Here is a 26,294-nt window from a genome sequence, read left to right as displayed (position 1 = left end):
TGTACTTCAAATAATGTATAAGGAGATGTGTTATCTTAAATGGATCAAATTAGTTTTAGTACTGAAGTAGAAGACTGAACAGTTCCACTGCAATTCTTATGTGGACAGAAAGGACATTTGCATAATGTTGCACCACTTTTACAGTGTGAGCGGCTCCCGTAATACATAGGAATAGTAACCGTGCTATTTTTGACTTTCTTGTTTTGTTTCTAGTCTTGGCCAACTCTGATAATGAGAGCTTCAATCCTTCGTTGTGGGAGGAACAAAGAAAGCAAAGAGCACAGGTGGCCTTTGAGTGCGATGAAGACAAAGATGAGAGGGAGACACCTCCCAGGGTCAGTATGTCTCCCGAAAATCAATGTTGCCTATGAATGTTACACTTGCATGGGAACTCATTGACAAGTTCTTGAGTGCTAATGAAGGCCATAACTGCAGAAAGACCTGGTTGGCTGAGCTAATACTGTCACTGTCATTGGGACACCTATAATGTGTTGCTTATATACTTGGCGGGTGGTAGGTGTTTTTTTGTTTGTTTTTTTTATGCTTTGTGCAAGTCTTTGTAGAAAATAGTGTATGATAAGATATGTTAGTAAGCTTCCTTTAGTACTTGTACAGAAACCTTCCTTTTGAGGTGTAGTTGATTTGTCTTCTGTCTGGGACACAGGAGGGGAATCTGAAGCGCTACCCAACACCTTACCCAGACGAACTAAAAAACATGGTGAAAACTGCACACACTATAGCCCATCGACTCAAAGAGGATGAGTCGTCAGAGTCTGGAAAAGAAACCAGACAGAACGAAGATACAGCTGTTACAGTGAAAGATGTAGGCGTAAAGGTAAGGAAAACCACGAGTGACTAGGGTTGTACCCGCTAGATTATTGACGATGGCGACAGTTAGGTGTCCCAGAGTCAAAAGCACTTAACAAAAGACAAGTGAACTATTTACAGGTAGTGACCACTGTGGAAGGTATCGGTGCTATTATAAACCAATCAAGTGTTTTTGTATATGAAGACATGTTTTTAAGGTTCTGTTTTTGACTGGATTGCTAAGCCTGAGGGCATCTGAGATGATCCATGAGGAAGGCTTCCACGTTTAATTTTTTTGTAAACGTGTAAACTACCTGCAGTAAACAGATGCACTGTTAAACCCTTTACAGCATAGCATTTGTGCCATATGTTATCCCACAGCCAAGAATTATGACATTTTTTTGTTTCCCCCCCACTATCTCTTAAAGTGCTATTAAAAAAAAATAATAATAAAATAAAATAAATAAATAAAAAAAACTTTTGAGACATTAAAGTGAAAAAAATCTTTGTTGAAATTTAATGGAAAAGGCAGAAGCTGCACCTGCCATCTCAGATTATAGAGCCACCTGTTGGCAATTTATTGAGAGAATGCATAATCCCATTTTCCAACTCATCAAAAACTTTCATTCTGCATCCTTAGACTTCAGAGAATAACTATGCAAATGGAAAAAACGTGGAAAGTGATTCAAATGTGACTGTGAATTGTGTGCTAAAACCCAGTGAACTTGATTCTAAGGACACTAAAGAGACTTCACAGACGGCTGCACTTGTTAAGACCTCTGAGAACATTCGAGCTACAGTCAACCATGAAGACACACTTGAGGTATGGCATTGTGACAGACTCTGCAGCCGGCATGGGGATATTTTTTTAGTGTCAACTTGAATTTGCCACCCTGTTAACTTACAGTGACAACGGCAGAAAATACACTTCCATACAAATCGTGCCCCTCTCCCACTATTGCATATGTTTTGTTATACATGCTGTTGTTGCTGTTGCTGTTGCTGTTGCTGCTGCTGCTGCCAAGGTTTTTGTATTGTTTGAGAGTAACTCACAGTGACACTTAATTTGATTGGGAGGGTGGTGGGAAATGGTAATGTGAAGTGCTTCAGGAAAATTTCTTGGAAATCATATGGACTCTATAGAAGGATAGGCCGCAAACCGTAATACCAACTAGTTTCAAAAGGAAAAAAAAAGTGTGTTAGATTCGCTGAAATGACCAAACTAATGACTTATTTTCCCTTAATTTGTTTCACATTTAATAACACATGAAGTCAGATCTGCGAATGGATATAACATCATCTGCTACAGCTAGAGGTGTATCCAGGATCAAACGGGTTACGGGGTTGCACTAACTGTTTATGCCAGAGTTCCGCTCTGAAATGGGTGTTGTGCTTCGGCTCTGCATTGTGGCGAGAGATGTCAAATTAACTGGAAAGGCCACTGGAGTCAATCTGCCTGTCAGCTTAACAGATATCAAAGTGGAATTTATCATGGTTCTAGCACTGGCAGCAGCATTATTACTGCTCCCCCCCCCCCCTTTTGTGTTTGTTGGTGATCTTTTTGTTTCTTTGTTTTTATACTTTTTAATTCTGAATATACAGAAGTACAAAATATCTCGCTGTTTCTACATGGTTTCCAATTACTCCCTTGCAGTGGGTCATGTTGCCTCATTGCAGCTAGACCAATAGTGTAAGACAGCATGGGAAGTGATTTGATACTTAAATATCAACATATTCCAAATAAAAGCATAAAATACAAGATCAGAATCAAAATATCTTCAACATAAGAAAATATGTCATGAATCTTTAACCCTTTACATCAATACATTTAACTCCTTGTTTTCAGGACTCTGAAGACCTGTCCTCTGATGAAGAGGAGATGAAGATTGCAGAGCTGCGACCGCCGCTTATTGAGATCTCTATTAATCAGCCCAAAGTGGTGGCACTAAGTAAGGACAAGAAAGGTAAGTAGACAGATTATGCTCAGCAGACTTTCTTTTGACTTTAATCTGGAGAGGAAGAGAACATGTTGTGTAAAAGAATGTTCTTCAGCCAGTATCATTAATATTCTACTAAAATTTGAAAAGGCATTTTCAATATAAACATTGAAATCCTTGTTAGGCACAACCTCTGTATGCAGGGGATAGAAATGGCTGATGTATTTATTATTTATTTCTTAGCAGACGCCCTTATCCAGGGCGACTTACAATTGTTACAAGATATCACATTCTTTTTTACATACAATTACCCATTTATACAGTTGGGTTTTTACTGGAGCAATTTAGGTAAAGTACCTTGCTCAAGGGTACAGCAGCAGTGTCCCCCATCGGGGATTGAACCCACGACCCTCCGGTCAAGAGTCCAGAGCCCTAACCACTACTCCACACTGCTGCCCGAATTTATTTATTCCGATCTGAGTGGTTTTGATTTGAGACTGAAATGGGATTTTGTAGGTCATGCATGGGACATAATGTATCAAAGATTTAAATTTAAAACAGAACTGAAGCCGCTGATCCATGCAGGCTGTAGCCCTTAAGACCTGTTATTGGTATATTGTACTCTGTGTCACAACTACAATTTTAGCTCTGATATGTCCTGGTGAACATCTCATCCACTTGTGATGAAACATGATGTGAGTGGATTATTATTAGTACTGAGGGTTAGGAACCTAGGCCTGGTTTAAGCCTCTTATTGGTTGAGGTTATATTTTGCCCCAATGTGAAGAAACTTTCCAGATGCACTTCATACTGTGGTATCTCTTACATAACCACTTATTATCTCTATTTATAGATGAAAGTAAAGATGCTGATTCTTTATTGGATGAGACTGTTGCAAACAGTAACCAGAACAACAGCAACTGCTCCTCGCCGTCTCGCATGTCAGACTCTGTGTCCCTGACAACAGACAGTAGCCAGGACACTTCCCTCTGCACTCCAGAGAAAGAGGCAAAGGTTATGATTATAACCAAGATCAGGTGAGGAAAATACAGTTAGGTACATGCTGTTGGGTGTTTTATTTCTCAGCCACATTAACGCCAGGGGCCAAAAGCCCATAAATATCCATTCTGACATGTTACAATTATAGGCCTTTTTTAAATGCAATCGTTTACAGTTTTATAATTTTGTGCATAAATTTTAGTGTACTGAATGCTACAAAGACATTAAATACTGGTTACTTTACTGTATATATCCATCATTTTACCACTTGGTTTAACCTGGTCCGACATTGCAATTATTCCTATCCGGTCCAATGTCGGACGCAAAAAACAGGTTTCTAGTCGTTTTTTCTCCGGAAAAAGCAGAGAAAACTATTCAATGGCCGAGTGGAAGTGACAGGAACCGAGTTAAGCCGAAAGAAAAAAAAAAAAAAAGGGCGTATCTCATGAATAGTCATACTTGCCCCTGGTATCAGATAACGGCGGCCATAAGGAAACAAGCTGACTGCTACTGAATCAGCGCTCAGAGAATATCAGACATTTGCAGAGCTTTATTGAGATGTTATAGTAATAAAATAATGACTTGGATCGCATTATTGAGGAATTTGGTGATAAAACGAGTGATCAGGAGATGATTGATCGGTATGTATCACTATTATTATTATTATTATTATTATTATTATTATTATTATTATTATTATTATTATTATTATTATTTATTATTATTATTTTTATTTATTTATTTATTTATTTCTTAGCAGATGTGAAAGCTATAGCGAGTGAAAGGGTGGGGCGGGGCTGGAGATGCCTAGTGAGTGCTTTGTTGATATGCAGGGCCTTTTAAACCCGTTTGACTGTGGGGGAAAAAAATACTTTTAAACAGCGCGTGTGAAAATAAATTGGACCTGACATGCACTTAATAAATGGACTGCAAAGGGTTAATGTTCTATCAGGGCTAGAAGTTCACTTGAAGGCAGTAGTGAGAATTTGCTACCTACCTGGAAAGTAGGTAGCAAAATGGTCTTAATCGTTAGCAGTTTATTCGACTAATAATTACTTATATATAAAAATAATAAAAATAAAATAAACACCTACCTACTGTTTTAAATAGACTGAATATTGTGGAGTGTGGAGCAGTGGTTAGGGCTTTGGACTCTTGACCGGAGAGTTGTGGGTTCAATCCCAGGTGGGGGACACTGCTGCTGTACCCTTGAGCAAGGTACTTTACCTAGATTGCTCCAGTAAAAACCCAACTGTATAAATGGGTAATTGTATGTCAAAATAATGTAATATCTTGTAACAATTGTAAGTCGCCCTGGATAAGGGTGTCTGCTAAGAAATAAATAATAATAAATAATAGAAAGTATTTATTGAAACCACCTTGTGCTCAACTAAGAAATAGAACCATAATGCAGTTTTTGTTTTATCCTTAAGTTCTACAAGAATGCAACGGTATCTGTCGTCTAAGCATTTGATGTGCCATCAATACAGTTAACCAGGTTATGTTTCATCGGTGCAAATTCAGTGGTACGAAATTATCCTCATGTCTTCAGTTGTTGACAGTTTTGGTAACTAACAAATCAAACACACAGATAAAGACAGCGATTTAAAATAAAAAATAAAAAAGTAACGTGTGCTACACTATCGTTGAATCCTGCTTTGTATGCCCTTATAAATTATAAGGGTACAACCACAACCGAGCTGTTGGTACCGCCGCATTTCAAAGATTCATGCAACGTGCTACACAAACTGGTTTGTTCATAAATATGTATGCTCGCACCCTGCCTTTTCACTGCAATTTTAAATGCTGTACAATTTAAGAAATTAACTTAGAAGTAATAAGGGATATCAACCAAGATTTAAAAATTAATAAAAAATAAATTAAAAAAAATACACGCTGGGTTTGTTTTATTAAACAGTGACATTAGTTAGCTATGTGTGTAAATTATATGCAACATATATAATGTGTAACGTTTTTTGTTAAAGCACACGTTTCACTAGTTAAACAGGAGAAGTACTCAAGGTAGTGATAATTTATTATAAAAAGAAAACTGATAGATACATTAGTGCACTTCAGGATTGTATTTCATCTATTATTCGTACTGATAAAACAGAGAAGCCATTACTTGGATCATGGTAATGTTCTAGCTAGCTATTTGCTCCTGGTTTTTTCGTAGTCAGAATTTTGATAAAATAATAATTATCTACCTATTAGGTTTTTAGCGCGGGTGAAACCAGGGTTAACATTATAACAAAACCGGAGCAGCCACTCTTCATGACAGGTTAGATTTAGCATTTTATAGACACTGAATAAACTTAATAACCTGTTAGGTCATTGCCTGTTCTCTTATAAAAGCATAATGTTTTTAACAGTTATTTTATTTTACTCTTGGTCTGTAAAATAAACTTCATACCTTGAAATTGTATTCACATTGTTCTGGTACTGTACGTATTTGTACACTGTCCAATGCAATTTGCATTGTGGGGCTCGTGTGTATCTACACGGGGCGGTACAAAACTCAGTCATCTACAAATCGGGAAGCTCTATTGGCAGTGGTTTCCCACTTTATGAAACTAATACCGGGAATTATGTACGTGTTCACTCAGGGTCGGTCATATAAACTGCAGCGTAAGGTATCAAAAGATTGCTACTGCATAAAAAAAAAAAACTAGTAGCAAATGAAGTGTTTTGGGTAGCAAAATGCTACCAAATATATGTTAACTTTGAGCCTTGGTTCTATGGAAATGATAAAATGGGATTTTGACAAAGTACCTGTGGTATGCAAATGATAGGATATTCGCAAAGTTTCTCGGGTACAAAGATGGTAATAGGATGCAAATTCTACCAGAAAGGCCCATCTCATATTCTTCTTAACCTTTGTGTTAAAGGTCAATAAAGACTGTTCTGCCTAAGGTGCAGTAAACTACAGCTTGATTGGACTTGGCTGGGGCTTAAATGATGGAGAATGCAATAAAAAGAAATATTAAAAAAAAAAAAACACAGCTAAGAACTTGCTACAGATCTTTTGCAACCAAATATGTTAAAGAGCTTGCTTTTGTGAAGGAGTTTTAAGTGATTGTCTGTCATGTTTGAAATGCACAGTAGTGAACAAATAATTAATTATTTCTCAGGCTGTTTTTATTGTTGTTGCAGATGGTATGTGTAAACTCTTCTAGCAGTTTTAAATTAAATCAGCATTTGACTCCAAAATGTCTGTTTTTATTCTAGGCAAGATGATGAAAATTCAAATCAGTTGAAGGAAACGGCACTTCTCCTTCAGAATGGGAATGGTTCAGACACCTCTCTGCAGGCCATTCTGAAAACTCAACAGGAAAATGAGGTGCAAAAGTTCACTGTGGATGAAAAACTGTCCCTCATAGACAGGAGTATGGATTTAAATAATGGGATGGAAGTTTCTTACAATAAATGGGATCAAATCAACATGAATATATCTAAACTCTCTCCAGATAATATGGAAAGGTTAAATGCCCTGGGAAAGACCAAGAACACAGTCCAAGAAGACTTAAAAAATAAGTCTTTGTTTAACAACAATGCTAAACAAGCTGCAGAGTACTACTTGGAGAATGGTAACCAGTATCCTAGACAGGCTCTTTCTAATCATCTCAGTGGTCGATTTGAAGAAACTCCCAGTTCACCAACCAAGTTTGAGATGGTGAGAACGGCTGCAGTTGGTGTAACAGCAAGTGCAGATATGTCTATCTCTAGGAGCACTGAGGAACTGTCCCCACAGAAGCGGGGGCCTTTGGGACCTGTGGTGAAATCTCAAAGCGTAACTAACATCGAACCAGGAGCACTTAAAATATACCACATTATTGGTGATAACGGACCGCATGAGCCAAATGCTCCTGGAAGAGTACCTGCAGCTAATGTTCAGGGGCAGAATATTGTCCGCAGCAAGTCGGCTTCTCTTCTTAATGACCAACCCCTGCAGGTCTACCCCGGCTCTTCCGCCTCTTCATCTGACCTTGTGTCCTGCACCAAAACTTTAACCATACATGATCCCAACTACAAACAACAAAGCGCCTATGCAGGGAAGGGGGCCATGCCTGCTGGCATGCAGATGCCAGGTGGGCCTCAATATAACATCCAGTACTCAAGCAGCACAATGCCCAAAGAAGGCCCCTGGACCCAGAGAACAGCCATCCCACCAGAGCAAGGATATTTACCACCCACTCACCTGCAGCGGTCAGACAGTACTGACAGCTACACGAAGCACACGGCTAACACCAACTACTCCAACCGCAACAATGCACAGGCCAGCCTGGCCTACAGCATGCAGCAACGGGGTCCGCCCAGACAAATGGAGATGTGGGCAGTCAATCCCCAGAAAGACAGATTGATGCCAGGTGGTCCCAGGAGCACCCTGCAGAGGCAGAGTAGCAATTCCTCCTCCACCTCAATGTCTCTTGGAGACCCGACACAACCCAGGCGCATTGTGGCCCCTGCTGGAGACTACTTAACCTACAGGGATATTCACAGCATGGGAAGGGGACCTCTGATGAACCAGGGGATGCAGAGACCCCTTTCCGCCAGGACCTACAGCATTGACAGCCCCAACGTCCCCCGACCGCAAAGCGCACGGCCGTCTGCGCATGAGCTTCCTGAGAGAACAATGTCCGTTAGCGATTTCAATTATTCACGGACTAGCCCTACCAAGCGGTCAAACGTGAGGGTGAAATCTGAGCACTCGCTGCTCGACACACAAGAGTTCAGCAGGGTACCTGCCGACTGGAGAGATCAGGTGATGCGGCACATCGAGGCAAAAAAGTTAGAAAAGGTACGTGCTGTTCATGCCAGAGTAATCCTTACTTCATTCCACAGGTACGGGAGGGAAACTGAGAATACAGAATGTCTTTTAGTGGTGCATGAACTCTAAAGAGGCAGTCATTTATCTAGCTTTTTGGCTGCATTATTGAAATCATGAATGTTCTGACCTCAGCTTCAGGGTAGTTGCACCTAAGTTTTTATTCTATCCTTTTAATGATGGGGGTGAAGGACCCAGGCTACAATTTTTATTAAGTCAGCCATCTTTCTTGTTATCTATCTGTTTCAAATTTCTAAACGCCAGTGAGATTTGTCATTTGCTCACAGATGAAACCTGGTTGTGGTAAATGTACGTAGGTCAAGTAATAAGTCATGACAAGGTGCCCAAGGTAATTGTTTATTGCTCAGGTCATGATAGGATTTAATAATTTATCTAAAAACTACCAAGGATGGACATCTGCATTCTGCTACTTGGTTCAGTAAAAGCAATTTACCAGTTTAGTTTCTTTTGTTTTGTTTTGCCAAGCGTTTGCTGTTTTCAGAGCAGGATTAGTTCCTATCAATACCTTGGTCATTTAGCAGATGTTTTTATCCAAAGCGACTTAGAGACTAGAGAGTGAACTATGTATCAAACAACTGCTGCTGCAGAGTCACTTACCTCGGTTTTACGTCTCACCCGTGGGTTCTTGTGATAGTAAAAGCATATCACAGAATTTTTGTATCTGTTCTACCAATATAAAATTAAATGCAAATACACATTCTACATACAATTTAATGTTTATTTATTCTATAGTAGTAATGTGCATAAAGGTATTAAGAAACATTCATTAGTCACTGAAAGCCAGCGTGCCCATTCTATTTGTGCTATCAGTCATATTACCAAAATACATGTCAATTAAAACAAATAATATTGTCTGGCTTATAAAGATTCTCTGCATGTTTTTAATACCTTCTAAACAGATTGGGACAAGAATATGAATACCATTCTTTAAATAAGTATGCTGCCCTTGTTTAAATCTAACAAGGAGAACTATAAAAAACATTTGTCTCTTTATTAGATTGTTGAGATCAAGATTGCCTCTTCAAAGTTTTTAACTCATTCTCGTCCGATACAATATGCTCACCATTTATTTTCTAATGAGGCCTCAAAAATGTGAACTTGAATGACTTATAGCTGCTATGTTTAGAAAACGTGTATCCCTGCATGTCTTTGTATGTGTAAATAACGCATGCCGGTTCCTTTCAGACCTCAAGAGCACTAACAGGGTGTCATTTTTGTATTGTCTTTGTTTGTATTATTTTAGTGCATGCTGTTGGAGTCTGTGGTGTGGAGTTTTGTGTGTATGTGTTGTGTGAGTTCTCTATTAACATGTCCTGTGGATATCGCATGCTGTACTAAACTGTCTTGTGTTCAATCTGTGTTCCTCTTTATTTAGAACATGCTGTCTAGGTCCTTTAATTCCAATTATGCTGCAGTTAGCAGCTTTCACTATGGCAGCTCTAGAGATCTGCATGGCAGCCAGGGCAGTGCTGCCTTTAGTGTTGCAGACGGAAGGCATTCTGGAGCCCACATGTTCTGTGTGAGTACATCCAAAGTACATTAGGCTCGTCAAAAACACTTTCTCTCATCATCTTCTTTCAACCTTTTTGAAGAGGCATTCCACTCAAGATTTTATGCATGCCAAAACATCCATTTGTCTAATACTGGTTCTTTTGGATGTGTTTTTGGTACAGTTTGTGCAGACAATCTGAAGTTGGGGTGATTCGAATTGGAATTACGGAATTAAAGTAAACCAATGCCTTTCTTCAAACACTTCATCAGCTCATGTGGAAATTACACATTCCCTGCTCAGTCTTTCTGCTACTGCAACAAATCTTTAAAAACTAAATCAAACCTAGAGTGCATAGGTCTATGTAGTTTTGCTTCTCAGGAGAATCCCTTTTTTTTTCCCCTGTTTTTGCTGTTCTGTCAGTGTGAACGGTTTTCTGTTATCCCGTTCACTATTTCACTCTTAACACATGTTACTAAATATGTTTGCTTGAAATAGATTTTAAATGTAAATGTGTGTATAAATGAATCAAATACAGTTCCTGGTAAAGATGACAGACAGCTCATTTCAAAAGGATTCATATCCTAGTTATCCAAAGCTTGGTGAAATCTATCCAGACTTTCTATGTAGTAGATTCATTAAAACAGCCTGAGCCTCAGGCAATCTGATTCACGTGGTGCAGCAAGGACTAACATTTCTCTGCTATTTTGAAGTCATCTAAAAATGAATTCATTCCAGTTCCCAGTGGAGAGTGAAAGTAACACACAAACACACATATCATGGATGTTGGCATTTAACTGTAGAGTATTGATTTGGATTGAAGGAAGGCTAATAAAATGGGTCCTGAATGGATATATATGATGGCTAATCTCATTCCATCACAACCCCTGGTTAGAATATGAACAGACTGCTTTTAGAACATTATCTGCTTGTGAGCCTAACGCACAAAGTACGAAGTCACACACACACACACATTTGGGCAGTAGACCGCACACAAATTCCTTACAAAAATATAAAACTACTTTTTTTGTTTATATATTGATCTGTGAAGGAGTCTTACAAAATGCTATTTAAATATTCAATTCAGTCTTGGTGCGATATACCCTTTCTCAATTCCTCACTATGCTTCTCAGAGCTAATATCCTTACAAATGCTGTTGCATATATTTAAATCCCCAGAGTACTCTTCAGGGATTTCGCCTGCATGGAATGGAAAGTGTAAAGTTGTTTTAATCTGGTTCTTCTAAAAAGACTTGATTTCTGTGCTCTTCTTGTTCTCAAACGTTTATGTTCTTTTGAACACAAAAGGACCAGCGTTAGGTATAGATCTGGTTAGGTGGATTTCAAGAACGAGTTGTGCTAAACCAGCATTTACCAGATTTTAATGACATTTTGAAATCAAAAAATGTATTTTTATCTACCGAAGAGTGGATATAGTGAGAGGCGGCCATCACTATGTACTTGTGACGTACTAAAAATATAAGTTTATATTTAAAATTCTGGCCTCATACTGGTTAGGATAATGGCTGTGTTTTCCAAACCGCTTGCTGGAAAAAGGACTGTGGCTACTCAAGTTATGAGTCTCCCTCAAGAGTCTTCCCAGAACAATTTATGGTCCTATTTGTACTGCAAATGAAATGAAAAATACAAAATAAAATAAAAAAATCCCTTTTGGAAAATGAGTTGTCATTTATCTGTTTTTATATAGTGGAACAATAGTCTCTTGGCTCATTCCAATTAGGACTGAGTGTTTATATACACATTGCACAACTTTTATTTATTTGTTTATTTATACATACATACATCCATCCATCCATACATACATTCATACATACATTCATACATACATACATACATACATACATACATAGATACATACATACATACATATTATTATTAAAAACAACTTTCACTCTGGCAGGACGAAGTTTTTTCTCCAAGAGCGCCAAGCTACGAAATGGTTGTACATGGTCACAAGGATGTGTCTATGGACACTATGAGAAAAGTAAGTTTTTTCTTTCAATCTTAGTTTCTTAACCAGAAGAGTACAAATCACAACAACAATTTAAAATGAAATAATGCACAAAATATAGAAGAAAGTATCAGATGTCGTAATTGCGTTCATAATAGCAGCATGATGCTCACGCGATTTGGGAAGGAGATAAGCTTGTGTTCGGGTTTATAATAAACAGTACCATATATAGATAGGTAGATTGATCTAGATTCAGTTAGTTTACCACTTATTAGCAGTCCTTGTGTGTTGCACCTGCACATATTTTCTAACCTCTACACAGTGTTAGGCTTTAAGCAAAGTAATAACCATTGGAGTCCAGTAATACCCTGGATTCAGATCTATAGACAGGAGATTTGGAGAATGTATGGTATTAGTTACACATTTAGTTTATGGGCTGGTCTCAACCCAAGCAATCAATACTGAACTCCTCAAGAGACTGAAATCTGTAGTGACAAAAGGTTTGAGCCCCAGAGCTTTATTCACATTAGAGAGAGAATATGAATTCATAGTTTAATATTGGAGAAAATTGATTGAAAGGTCATTTTTGCCATCTACATAATTTTTTGAAGGGATATTTTGCATACCTTTTTGGTTTATTTTTATTTTTTATTGGAACAAAGCAGGAGTTTTAGTTGTGTTTTCATCCATGATTCTGATTGACTGTACATTTGTGTGTTTGTTGAAATGAAAACAAAATTAAGTGAAATATGAATGTTGAAATATCTTAACTTTTGAAAACCAATTGTTATAAACTATTTTCTTTAAATTTTCTGCTTTTAATTTAAAAAAAAAAAGAAAAAAAGGCTACTAGTGAAAGGAATTCTTTTTTTTTTTTAAACTTTGTCATAGGTCTTTTTTTCTCCATAACTATGTGTATTGCTTTAAGAGTGGACAGATGTCAGACGAATGGCGCTGACATTCTGTGTTGTGACCGGGAAAAACATTTAGTGACCTGTCACTGTGACAGACAGCAGTTTTTCTGTTAAAGGGAATGCTGTCTGTTGTGTACAAAGCAGTATTTTAAAGCTCACATTGTGCATTAGGGATTAAAGCATGGCAGATTGGTAAGAAAAAAAAAAAAAAAAAGAAAATGTTCCTCATAAAAAAGCTACTCTTATTAGGTCGATTTATTTACTACAATATAGTTCCTTTGTCTGTAGAAATATTATTTATTTATTTTTTAGCAGACGCCCTTATCCAGGGCGACAAGATATCACATTATTTTTACATACAATTACATTATTTTTTACACATTATTTTTACATACAATTACCCATTTATACAGTTGGGTTTTTACAGGAGCAGTCTAGGTAAAGTACCTTGCTCAAGGGTACAGCAGCAGTGTCCCCCGTCTGGGATTGAACCCACGACCCTCCGGTCAAGAGTCCAGAGCCCTAACCACTACTCCACACTATATTGTATTCAAGTCCTAGATGACTAGCCATAATGCATGGGTTTATATAATCCATCCACTCTGATAGCTATAACATTTTAATGAGCACATTTTAATATACTACAGTATCTAACCAGTCCCATTGGAAGTGCATTCTGGCTTTTGAAGAAGTAAAGGCAGCTGTTTCTCTCTGTTTTCTCTCCAACAGATGCTACCTCACACTGTTGGCTATGAAAATAACTCTGTGTGGTCATGAATATGAACACACACACAGACAGACTTCCTTGATGTGCCAAACAGGATAGGGCTTACTTTTATTTTATTACCTTGTTTCCATGGACAGCCAACTCAAGTTGACCTTGCTTCCATGTTTTTCCTAGTTACATGAGTTATCACTTCAGTCGGGTAGGAAATATTGCTGATTTTCCCCCAGAAATACATGCGAGTTAAAGGTCAAGACGTGAATTTGTTACAGACGGTATTATAGTAAAATTGTCAACGATTTAAAAGATAAATCCATCTAGATATTTTTGCGCATTTGTTTCACGCAGTACATATACATACATTGCTCTATATCACTACATAATCATCTATATATAGATAGAGAGAGAGATTATTGCATCTGACAAAGAAAAGCCTTATACTTTGTATTAATGTTTTCAAAATCTTTTTAATTATAAAAAATGGCTCTTGTCTTCCTTGTTTTTGGTGTTCACGAACCAAAACCCAATTGCACAATATAATCCAGATCAAACACGTTAATCCGATTTATCAAAGTTTTGAAAAACCGGCCCTTGGAGATTTTGCAGATGTTCTTTCAGATTAGACAGGGAGGATATGTGGAGGTCACTTACTAAACATGACTAACATTTTTTATGTATGGCACATGACTATTTAGACCGCCAAGATCTAATTTATTCAATTAAATTACCTCAGAGTTGGATTATTGTCAGTCACTGGTTTTATAACATTGAATAAACAGATCGAACATGTTACAATTGGTCCCATTTATTATGTAATTGTAGGATGTGATGTGTGTTCTATCTCTGCAACATTCATATTTCATTTACTTGAATTAGTATTCAGAGCTTTATTTTTAATAGTCAAATTCTCATTCCAGGCTTGCTGCATTTGTCATCTTTTTAGGCTGTGAATCGTCCACTACTTATTGTAGGCAGAAAAACTATAGTACACCTGGTAGCAGGGTGCTTTTCCTTTGTCTGATTCTCCTTTTAAATATTATTTTTTCAGGAGGCTATACTTTTAAAAGCATTTTAACAAAGTATGTGTTTTGTGAACTCATTATTTAAAGATAACCTCTGAATTCTATTTTAGCATTAAAATATTGAATGGTTTATTCACTAGCATCTCATGTCTCATTTCTGTTTAATTGACCTTTCCAAAACATTGCCAAAATATCGTAGGTGGAAAGACTTTAGGGTCATACGTGAATTAAGTTTAGTCTCTGAACAACCAACTGAATGACATTCATTGCCCCTCACCTTAAGCAACAAATAATTTAAAACCCAAATTGGCTAATCACCCACTATGTACTGTAGCTTCAGCTATCAACCCTACCCACTATGAATTCTCAAAAGCCCCTAGGGCATCGATGCAGTGAATATACTGTGCACATTATTCAACGTGCTTGTTTGTATATAAAAACAAACCAAATATCTTGACAATGTCCAGAGACAACAATATCATGTAGAATAGACTGAGATCAAATACATAGGCATTATGTGTTTTTTGCTTTGTCCTACTGTGTGTACTTAAAAACTTCAGCTGACAAACAGAATGGAATGTGCTTTAAGCTCATTTATCTTATCTGTTCACAGGTGCCTTTGACAAATGGACAGATGTGCCCAACTTCCCGGCCCCAGATGAACTGCAGCCAAGTCCAATGTCCGCCTTCCCAGGCCACTATGGCGAGGCATCCCTCCAGGGAGCAGCTGATTGATTACTTGATGCTAAAAGTATCCCACCAGCCCCAGGGTTCCACCAGGCAGCCCCATGAGGTTGTGCAGCAGGAGGTATGGCCTTCAAGCCCTTTGTTGTTGTTTGACCCATAGTGTTACTGCACAGTTTGTGTTTCATCCCTTTTATCCCTCTTCTTACTGCATCTACTGCATAGACACCGAGTAAACAAAACGGTTTCATAAATATCTGCCAATTCTGTTCTGCTTTTTAATCCTAGCACTGACCACGTGAATATATTTAGATTTAAAAATAAATAAATAAATAAATAAATAAAATACAGTAATCCGTCACATATCTGAATGCGGTGGGACCAGTGTAAGGGCGGATATGTAAAAAGTCCTGTTTTAAATACCATTATACACAGCTATAACAATTACTATATTCACACACTTATTGTTTTGAGATTCAGCTTTTATTAGGGAGCTCCCCTAAATCCCTTGTTTAGAAAGATACAGGGTATTAATGCTGCCGTGTGGATGTGTGCATTCGCTGCTGAGTGACAGGCAGGAGATCGAGACAGAGGTTGAAGTTGATACGCCCCGCAGGTGAACAGGATTTATTTACATATCAACACACTGAACAGCTCACGTGACACTACCAGCAATGGCAGCGCACGGAGCACATACAACAGTGTATGAAAACTGTTAGGATTTAAAATCTCTGAACTAATCTTCTCTGTTCAATAATAGACTAACATTGCTGAAGAAGTTGATCATGGCGAATTAAACGGTTAGGGCAGATATGTGACGGGCGGATACGCGACGGATTACTGTACCAAAATTTGAAATTTTTGATTATGCCCTGTGGTGATAAAATTGAACTTTAACTGGAGCTTGTTCATAAGTTTGTATGCATTTCAGAATAAACTATTTTCATCTTGAGAACTGAACATCTAATTGTGATGAAACTTGGTATATAGTTTCTGTACATACTACATAAGTGATTTTTTTCTTCTGCTAGCATACATGGATTTTGTTATAATTTGAAAAATAATAGCAATATTCAAAGTATTTAATGTATTTTTTGGGGGGGTGGGTAGATGTATGTCAAAATAGAGAAGAATCCTGAGCTGGGCTTCAGTATATCAGGAGGCATTGGAGGCAGAGGAAATCCATTTCGACCAGAAGATAAAGTATGTACCAGATTATTAAAGTGTTTTAAATAATATTTCTGTTCAATCCCAAACCTGAAATGCCAGGAAATATCCAAGCATCTGGGTCATTACAGATTTGTTAGAACAGACTTTCTTTTCATAGACAGAAGGTTTTTTTTGTTGTTGTTTTTTCTCACAATCCTATCAAAATACAAAGGTATGTAAAACTCCTATCCTGTTTTGTGATAAAGTGACTGCTTTGCCTTGAATGCAAAACAAACGCACACACACTTTGTACTGAGCAGTATGTCCCATTCTTTGCCCGGCTGAATTTGAGCTTGAGCTACTGCAATGAATGATGTTCAGACTGCTAGGAGATCACCTGGTCTTCAGTGGGGTTCTCACAGGTGATCGTTGACTAAAGCTGGTGAATTTTGTGCAATTTTTAATGCATTTTCTTTTCTTTCATTTTTATTATAACCTCTGACTTTTTACAGGGTATATACGTAACAAGAGTCCAGCCTGAAGGACCTGCTTCAAAACATTTGCAGCCAGGGGATAAGATCGTTCAGGTAAATGTGTTCATATTTAGGATGGATCTAAGGAATTTGCTTTTTGCTGCAAGCATTGCACTTTTTTTCTCACTGTTTTAAAGCACACAAAAATGACAGTATTGTGGATTGCTCTTTTTAGATGTATAAAATAACTGAGAGAGAAGGCATGATGGCTCAATATTTATTTAAGACGCTGACATCAGGGTCAGCTTTTAGTGATTCCATTGTTAAATTCAGTTGAAAATAATAATAATAATAATAATAATAATAATAATAATAATAATAATAATAATAATAATAATTAATAATAATAATTAATAATAATAATTAAAGTATGGGTAAAAGATTACTCCCTTTCAAGTACGAAATATAAACATTACGGAATGGGTATTTCCCGCCTAAAGACCCAAATCCTGAATATTCTGTACCAAACCTGCTCTTTGAGCTTGTGACGCAGTCATGGCCCGCCCCCAAGGGCACAAAAGGACTGCGCTCACAGATCTCTGCGCCATTTTTCCTTTCAAGACTTGATCGGAGAGCCTTGTTCAAATAAGTACATTGTTGCTTCCATCTGTATATTTTGCATTTATTGTGTTTTTACACAAATTATATGTGATATTTAAACTAATCACTATAATAGTTTTTACTAATTATTCGTATTGTGTGCACTACAAGCCTTTTGCTTGTTACGTCCCACTTTGACCTTGTGTCCTGTGTGAAGCCAGCGACTCGAATCTCTCCTTCCCAGAGGTCTAGCAACATAAGTCAGCTGACTTTGTGCTGTACCCCCAGGCTGCATATCTCCGGCTGGAGCTTATTTTATTTCTTGTTTTTGCTTTTTAGAGTATTTTTTCTTTTGTGTTCTGTTTTTTTTACAGATACTACTCACAGGCCTGTCTGCAACGTGATGCTCAGCACACGAGCAGCAAGAGCAGCTGCTGAGCTCAGCAGCACTGCGCAGGACCGAGATACTCACTTTGGTTGTTGTTGCTTGCAATTCAACCACAGTATCTTGATGCTGTTTTGGTGACAGCTTTTAGCATCACCATTGCGAAGACTGTTGTTAGAATGGACTAAGCAGGCTTCCCTCAGTCTCGTGTGTAGTACTGAGTGGTTTTGCCAGTGTCTTTTACAAGTGGGCATCCCTGTACGATGCCACCAGTGGTTACGGCAAAGTCACCAAACCAACCCGGTGCTACAGTCACTGACCTGGTCCTACGCGGAGCAAAAGCCACAGAACTGGTACCGTACCGGCCTGGTGCCGAACAGGTTCCAAACCAGTACTGCACCGGTCCTGAACTAGTACTGACCCGGTGTTAAATACACCAAACAGGTACCGACCCGGTTCCAGACCTCTACCGACCGGTGCTCAGGTCACTGGTTCGGTACCAAACTGTACACTGCACTGCTTGCTCCTTGTATCATGCCCGGGTTCTATCCCTGTGAGCAGTGGTCCAGATAAGCTGCGTACCTGCCGTTTTTATGCATTAAGAAATTTGAAATACACATTAAATTCATTGAATGCGTAAAAATACGCAATTTTGCGGCACAGCTTGTCTGCCTCCCCTAAAACTTCCACCAACAACTACATCTCCCAGAATACAATGCCTTCAGTTATTAGTAAACTGTACACAAGAAAATCCAACCCAACAAACATCCAATCTCTGGTTAGCCCTGTTGTCTTTGCAGCCAGTCACAGTAAGAATAAGACAAATTTGAAGCTACACAGGTTGAAGCGTAAACACCTCAGTCCTGCAACAAATCCAACTGGAACCATCGTCAGAGGCAACTGCTAAAAAAAAAAAGGTGCCTATAATACTAAACTAACTGTTTATAACTTATTAATGGCTTTATATTAAAGTTTTAACATGTCCATTGAGTATGAATTTTATGTTAAAATATAAGTAATGTAATTAATTTGCAGTCGGTGTGATACTTCGAAAAATGCCGATAAAGAACCTTGTAGAACACACGGATGGTTGTACAGTAGTTCAAAGTAACACTGCAGTTAAAATGGAAGGCTCTTTTTTAATGCCTACCCCATTATCATTAAAGATTGACAAGTATTTATTGAGATTACTCATGACTTGAAAGTAATGTTGCATTTTACCCCCTACAAATACATTTTACTCTCTCTGTTAAAATTAGATGGTAAGTTGCTCCCATACCCAAAACCTTATCTGGAGTGCTGCCTGTGAGACATGCAAGGCCGTCTGCCTATTGAGTACAAGCACGGCAGGTGCTCTTACTGCCTGCGGCCAGAGCACGCCAAGGAAGCACTGGCTAATTACAAAATGCCAGAGCAGCGTCTGCACGCAGCCAGTGTGGGTACAAGTGGGCTATCATTCTGACATGGTGTCTGCCTCGTGGGTTCGACCCCATGGCAGTAATACTGCAATCACCATCTACATTTAAAGGTCTATCTGGCAGCTATTTCAGCTTGCCATGTCGATTGACTTGGTCTCCCCAGGAGCTCACTTCCTGGTGCGGCAATTTTTGAAAGGGGCTCGGTGGCTTCAACTGCCTATGAAGGACATTGTTCCTCGCTGGAGGGTAATCGTGGTGCTTAACGCACTCATGAACCCTCCATTTGAGCTCCTGCATTCAGCTGAGTTGAATTTTTTATCCTTTTAACGTGGTTTTCTTGCTTGCTATAACCTCCGCAAAGCGGCTGAGTGAGATGCAGGCATTCTCGATAGTGAAAGCCTGCTTAATTCAGGACCAAGGTTACGCTCTGTATCAATCCTGCCTTTTGGCCGGAGACGATCTTGTCATTTCATGGCAACCAGTCTGTGGAATTGGAGGCTTTCCATCCACCTCCTTTCCAGTCTGACAGAGAGCGGGAGCTCCATACGATCTGACCAGTGTGGGCCCTGGCGTACTATGTTGACAGGATGAAAAGTTGGAGGCATTCCGAACATTTTTTTTGTCTGCTGTGGGGCGAAGAACCATGGTCAAGCCCTGTCTAAGCAGCGGCTGTCTATGTGGATAGCAGACACACAGTCAGGACTGACTATGATCTGGCCAACTTGCCCCCTCCAAAAAAGCTCACTGCCCATTCCACCAGGGTGCATCTGTCCAAGGACATTTTGCAATGCAGCGGTGTGGGCTACTCCCCATACATTCGCTAGGTTCTACAGACTTAATGTCATGGATCCTCAAAACCCTGTTGTAAGGGTCAGCTTCTCAGTCGACCCTTACAACACAGGCATAGAGGTGAAACTCCCTCAAATTTTTTCACCCTAGCTACTTGTTACTGAGGTTCAGAATGGTAACACACAGGGCAGCCTTCGGCTTAGCCTCGTAGCATTCCAGTCGTCTGCAATCTTGCCCTTGCGACAGCTTTGGTACACTCAACCTTTCAGTAATAGTGACATTTCGTACTTTAAAAGGTAACATTAGGTTATTATCATAACCCTGCTTTCCTTAAAAAGAGAAATGTAACCATTAACCTTCAAGGTCGCTGCGTCCATGATTGTAGCAGACTTGAAGGAAAAATGATTCGGAGATCTGTGAGCGCAGTCCTTTTGTGCCCTCAGGTGGGATACAATATTCAGGATTCGGGTCATTAGGAGGTAAATACCCATACAGTAATGGTTACATTTCTATTTCAGGGAACCAGGGTTATGATAACCAAACATTACCAAGGCATGGCTGATTTTGGCTGGGTACTGGAGAACCAACTAGTCACTTGACAGTTTTTTTTTAAATTTTTTTTACAAAAACTGTCAGAAGTACAATAAAACTAAGACAGTGATGGAACATACCAAATGTGCCTTTTTCTGTAAACCAGCAGCTTGTAACATGCTTTTCATTTGTTCATATCAGCACACCTCCTGTTTTACAAATGTATTAATGAAGGGCACAAATGTATACTGTATATATTGAGTAATTGTTTTAATGTGAAAACTGTCTCTATATAAAAACTCTCTAACGCAGACGTCTTTTTTTTGCAGGCCAATGGATACAACTTTGTTAATATAGATCACGGACAGGCAGTTTCCCTGCTAAAAACTTTTCAGAGCACTGTGGACCTAATCATTTTGAGAGACGTTTGTGCATAAAGGCGAGAACAAAACAAGAAACTTGCCCAGCAAGAATCGCCACCTTGGAAAATTGAGAAAAACAACAAAAAAAGAATGATTGCTTCATTATTTTTGTAAACAAAAGTCAGTTATATAAATAGATGTTTGAACTGCATACAGTAATGAAAATTAGTGCTTGTGGTGTGGGGGCACAACCACTGTTAGTGGTAGGGGCACGCATCGGGAAATGTGGGTATTTTGAAAGCCTACACTGGGGATTTTTCCTTTTTTTTTTAACAAAAGAATCATACTTTTTTTAAAGATATACTACTACATGAACAAACCTGTGGCTTTTTTTTTTGGTTTTTTTTGGTTTTTTTAATTGATCTACGTTACTAAACACACAAAGCCCAAGTAGTAAGCCTACATTTTAGTTGGTGAGCAGATGGCAGGGCTGTCTGTTACATAGATGTATATGCCTTTTATTTCTAATTTTTAAACTGTTCAATGCTGAAACCACTTCTAGAAATGTACAGGAGAGGTGATTTGAAGACAACGCTATGTGCATATTGTGAAGGTGAATGTGGTGCTGGATTGAGTTTTTGTAATTGGGCCAGACACAATTTAATCTTTTGTTTTCCATCCAGACAGTGGTGTAGTTGGTCTGGGCTTCCAGGTCATTCTTCTTTTTTCAAATGGCTATACTTTTTTATGTGACGACAGTTTTGCAGGAGTCGTGCAGACTTTGATCTGCAGTAGAAATCCTTTGACACATCCTGGGACAATACGAATTTCACCTTGGTCCCGATGACTTGGGACACAAGGAGTAGGAGGAGAGTGGTTCGTCATTTGTCTACACAGTCACCCAATTTGTTAGAAAGAACAAGCTATGCACTGCTTAGCTTTAATTGCCTTGTAACCCACATTTGGTGCCGAGTACTTCTGTAAACACATTTTTTTGTTTTTGCATCACTTCATGAAAACCACTACCAATAACCTCATGATTTGGCAAATGTTACCCTTGTATGTTTTTTTGTAATATGATTCTGAAAGAATAGCAGCATTGTGTTTTTATAGGACAGGATAACACACTGGTAAATGCATTGAAATATAACCAACAAAAAACAGTCAACTGTTGTTGAAGTATTGGATCAGTAAGAAGACATTGGCGAAATTGGGAAATGTATTTTGTTTGGCCTTAATTTGCCTTGATTTGTATGTGGGAATAGCAAGGATGGTGCTAGGTTACCAAAGTAAGTGTGTAAACTGTGGCATTGTGGCTGAGACTACTGAGGACTGGAAGTGTGGACGGGACAGTTTTGGTTGGCATGTATCAAAGGGCTTTTCTTCTAGATGTAAAAATTAGACACAAGATTAGAGTTATTTAAAGGGTTTCTAGCAAAAGAATCAGACACCACTGACTGCCTTTCCTTAGTGTTAAAATAATTTTAATGTTAACTAAAATGAATTGTTTTAGAGAAAGCTTTTATTGTCAGTTTCAAAATGCATTTTAAAAAAAAAGTGTGTTTCTGGGAAAGGATGCACACAGCAATGTGGCGCACAGTAAAGTGCCATAGGAGACCGAGAACTGTTAGAACTAAGGTTGAACTCGAAGCAATATTCAATTGCATGTTTAACACTGTTAATGAAATTCATATAGTCTGTTTTAACACATGGTATGTTTTGGTATTATTGCACTTGTGTCAAAATAGCAATAGCTTGATAATCTGTCTCAAATAGCGGTTGATTTTTTAATTTTTTTTAACGGCAAGGAAACCTTTTAAGGACTCTTCAAACAGCAGATTGTTATACAGGATTTTATATTTTTAAAATTGAATGAAAACATAGGAACTTTAATTTTTCATGTCTTTTCATGTCTCTCTCTATATAGATAGATATTTTGTAGCACAAAATAGAACTGCCCCAACTATGAATGTGTTTCTGTGCTACAGAAAACATGCAGCAGTGTCTTTACCAGAACCCCTTTCCTTAGACACTTCTTCAAAATCCTAATTTATAGCTATTTGAAGGTGCGTAACAAAATTAGCTGTTTTTTTGTAATTCTGCCAAGACCAGTAATAGCAGATTAACATCAAAATAAGTCAATATGTGAGAAGGTTTCAAATTTATGAAAATAATGCATGTCTTCTGTTTCATCAGTACCACTCCTCCTCTGTTTTTTATATAAATTGGATCAAACTTGACTTTTTAATGAACTTGGCAATAGTACCGGGCACTAAAATGTGGTGTTCTAATTATAAGCAGTTTCTTTCAACAAGAATGCATCTTTTAAAAACCATTGTGGGAAGCACCCCTCACTGTGTACTATCGGCTACCTGCTTTTTGATAGGAAATTGGTTTTGGTTCTTGATCTGTCTTTTTATAACAATCTTGATTTAAAAAATAAATAAAATCTGCTTAAGAGTTTTGCCTTCAGAGTTGGCCCATTTGGGCATATTTCAAAACTTCATTGGCCATATTCCCATGTATTTTACATGTGCATGTTTGTTTGTTTTGTTCTGGTCCTTTTGATATTTGAGGTTCATTTACCTTGAACTCTCAGCTGTGTTTCAAATGTAGCTGCACTAGTGATTACATCAGGGGTTCACTTGGGTAGACACAAGAGCACTGTCATATAAACCGCTGACTCGTTCTCTCTTTAATGAAACTGCCACAACTCACTGCTTGTAAATGCCATTAGCCTTGTGAAGCAAACCCCCCATGTCACTTTAAAATTCTATTATTTCCACTGAAATGAAGAAAACACTTAGCTGCACTCCCTTAAATTTAAAATGAGATTGTTATGCTTCTCTTGGTTTCTCAGGTCATTTGAGGCAATTCAAATGTCTGTACTGCTGCCCAAAATTGAAATGTAATATAAAACATGCATCTGTTTAATTTTAATTGACAGATTTAAAATAAATGGGAAAAATGTGGCATAAGAATACTGTTTTTTTGTTATTTTAAGTCGTTTTTTATGATTTAACGCAACTCCCCTTTTTATACTTTATCGCCTGTCCTCTATTGCCAAATCATTAAAGCTCAATTCTTTTAAAACAAATTCTAAAATTCATATTTATTATGCTCTTTTATTTATTTAGCTAGTTTGCTTTTTTGACTAGATTTTACTAATCAAACGTGTAAATAATTTAAAAATAAACATACCGTGAGTAAAACAAATCTGTAAACCAGCAATAAATAAGAAATACAGAAAAGCCCTTTTACCATATTACTGTTTAATTTCATTGTTTTCTCTGTAAGCAGCTGTGATGAAATGGTTGATTTTTAAGATTTGCTTTTTCAACATTCCAAATTTTGTATATAACTATACTGTTTCTGAAGTAACCTGTGGACAATAGGAAATAAACTAATGCTCTTTAAAATGTATTGTCATTTTTTACTTTAACATTATTGTGCTGAAAAATGCCTCCTAAACAAAGTTCCTGCTTTTTTTTTCTCATTTTCTTCTAAGGTTTAAATTATCTTTACACAATTTTCTGAGTGTTTAATTTGGTCTTAAGCTATTCCCAAGCATTAAGCGTTTGCCTACCCTTGCATGCAGTGATGGGAGCATTAAAATCGAAATCTGGTAGGTTTGGATTCCATGATGACATGTGATCTCCTTCAATATTCTACTCTTGTGTATAAATGGGGGGTGGGGGGGTGATCTGCAGGACCCTTCCATGTGAACCCCATGGTAGTAGGTTAATTGGTGTGGCCAGAAAGTCATGTATGCAAACTATCACCACCTTTTGATACATATAAAACAGGTATATGATGGGGAACCACGCCCAGATCCCAAGGTCAAATATGACCCTATGTCTGCGTCCAGACCTGCTGAATGTAGCCCTGCGACTGCTCAGCTGCGCTCTTATACACGTGGCAGCCAGTTCACAATCGCTGGTATGTTGTGCTGTACTGATTTAACACTATATATGTTTTAAACATTTAAAAGACCACAGGTTCATAAGTTTGTATTCGGATTTGGTTAATCATTAAAGTAAGACTTCCTTAAAGGCAATGTGTCATTTAGTACACATACTGTATTTTCCATGCGTTTCATTTTATTCTGATTAGAAGAAGCTACCTGCCAAGTACTGGCCCTTGGGCCTGTAAGCATCCATGGCCTGCTTTAGAAAAAGTTTTGACGGTCCTGTGAACAGTACCTACCCAGGACTGCGGTAACTAGGGGTGCAGGAGCACCCCCTGGCTCGAAGTACAGGGGTGCTGTGCACATGCTGGTGCAATAACTGCTAGTTTTGCGAGTCTTATGAGCTGTGTGCGCAGTGCACTGTGACTTTTTACATTGCCTTTGAACACGAAACGACAATAGACCAATCGGCACTTACTGGTACAACAGAGGCGGGATATTTTTTAGATCGCAGTCTTACGTGGCAACTGGAGATGACTGACATCTGAAAGGCATCAATCATTTGCAATCGCCTAACTGTTTTATGGTAGCAAGGACTGTGGACTGAAGCATTTTTTACTTCTGTAGATACAGTTGTTGATGCTGGCTTTCAGCACTCCTACTATAAAAATTGTTCCAGTGCACCTTGCACTTCTGTCAAGTGCTGTAATAATCTGAGCACAGTGGGCTTGAATCCTTTCATCTGCTTTCATGGGAACCTCATATGAAACTAAAGACCTGGCTCAGGAATGCTTAGTCTAGACTGTAGCAGATCATCAGAGAACTGGAAACGGCCCAAAAGCCTGGGGATTATTAGATGGGAAAATGTACTTAATTTCTACAAGTACTGTATCCCTTACGGTAGTTCAATTTAAAGGTAAAACAACTTCAATAATAAATACCCATTATTCTTTTGCAGATTTTTTTCACCTAACACATTTCACAAACTGAACTGATCTGATCAAATTGTTTCAGTGTGGACCCAGCTTGACTCGCTATAATAAACATTAATAATTCAGTGATTGACAATATGTATGCACTATTAAGCATGGTAAAAGGTAACATTTCATCGGTCTGCAGCCGTCAATGAAAACCAGCATGCTCCATTGACAGTAAAACCACCACAAACTGAGAGAAAACACCCTCTAACTCGGTTATTTAACACCATCTAGTGTCTGTTTTAAGTAATAACACAAAGAGGGGGATTAACAGCCAGTATTTTTGTGCAAGTTGAACTGAGCCGAAGTT

The 26,294-nt window shown here is 38.2% G+C and overlaps 1 protein-coding gene across 5 annotated transcripts in view; it reads left to right on the top strand.

The window, feature by feature from the left end:
* The window catches only part of LOC117403997 (erbin-like), an 89,968-nt gene extending 65,449 nt beyond the window's left edge, over positions 1–24,519 (top strand). For 2 of the 5 annotated variants that reach the window (XM_034924138.2, XM_034924137.2), the window contains 12 exons: positions 214–335; positions 665–835; positions 1,448–1,630; positions 2,654–2,771; positions 3,598–3,781; positions 6,972–8,541; positions 9,965–10,108; positions 11,999–12,082; positions 15,323–15,517; positions 16,504–16,596; positions 17,055–17,129; positions 21,068–24,519. In XM_034924138.2, coding sequence (XP_034780029.2) covers positions 214–335; positions 665–835; positions 1,448–1,630; positions 2,654–2,771; positions 3,598–3,781; positions 6,972–8,541; positions 9,965–10,108; positions 11,999–12,082; positions 15,323–15,517; positions 16,504–16,596; positions 17,055–17,129; positions 21,068–21,175 — 3,047 coding nt within the window. In that variant the 3' untranslated portion in view covers positions 21,176–24,519. The remainder of the gene's footprint in view (positions 1–213; positions 336–664; positions 836–1,447; positions 1,631–2,653; positions 2,772–3,597; positions 3,782–6,971; positions 8,542–9,964; positions 10,109–11,998; positions 12,083–15,322; positions 15,518–16,503; positions 16,597–17,054; positions 17,130–21,067) is intronic. The other 3 variants (XM_034924140.2, XM_034924142.2, XM_034924144.2) reach the window with 3 other exon arrangements.
* Positions 24,520–26,294: the final 1,775 nt, after the last annotated feature.

This window comes from Acipenser ruthenus, chromosome 1, assembly GCF_902713425.1.
Source record: "Acipenser ruthenus chromosome 1, fAciRut3.2 maternal haplotype, whole genome shotgun sequence".
Taxonomy (NCBI): domain Eukaryota; kingdom Metazoa; phylum Chordata; class Actinopteri; order Acipenseriformes; family Acipenseridae; genus Acipenser; species Acipenser ruthenus.
This window is presented reverse-complemented; position numbering and strand designations above follow the sequence as displayed.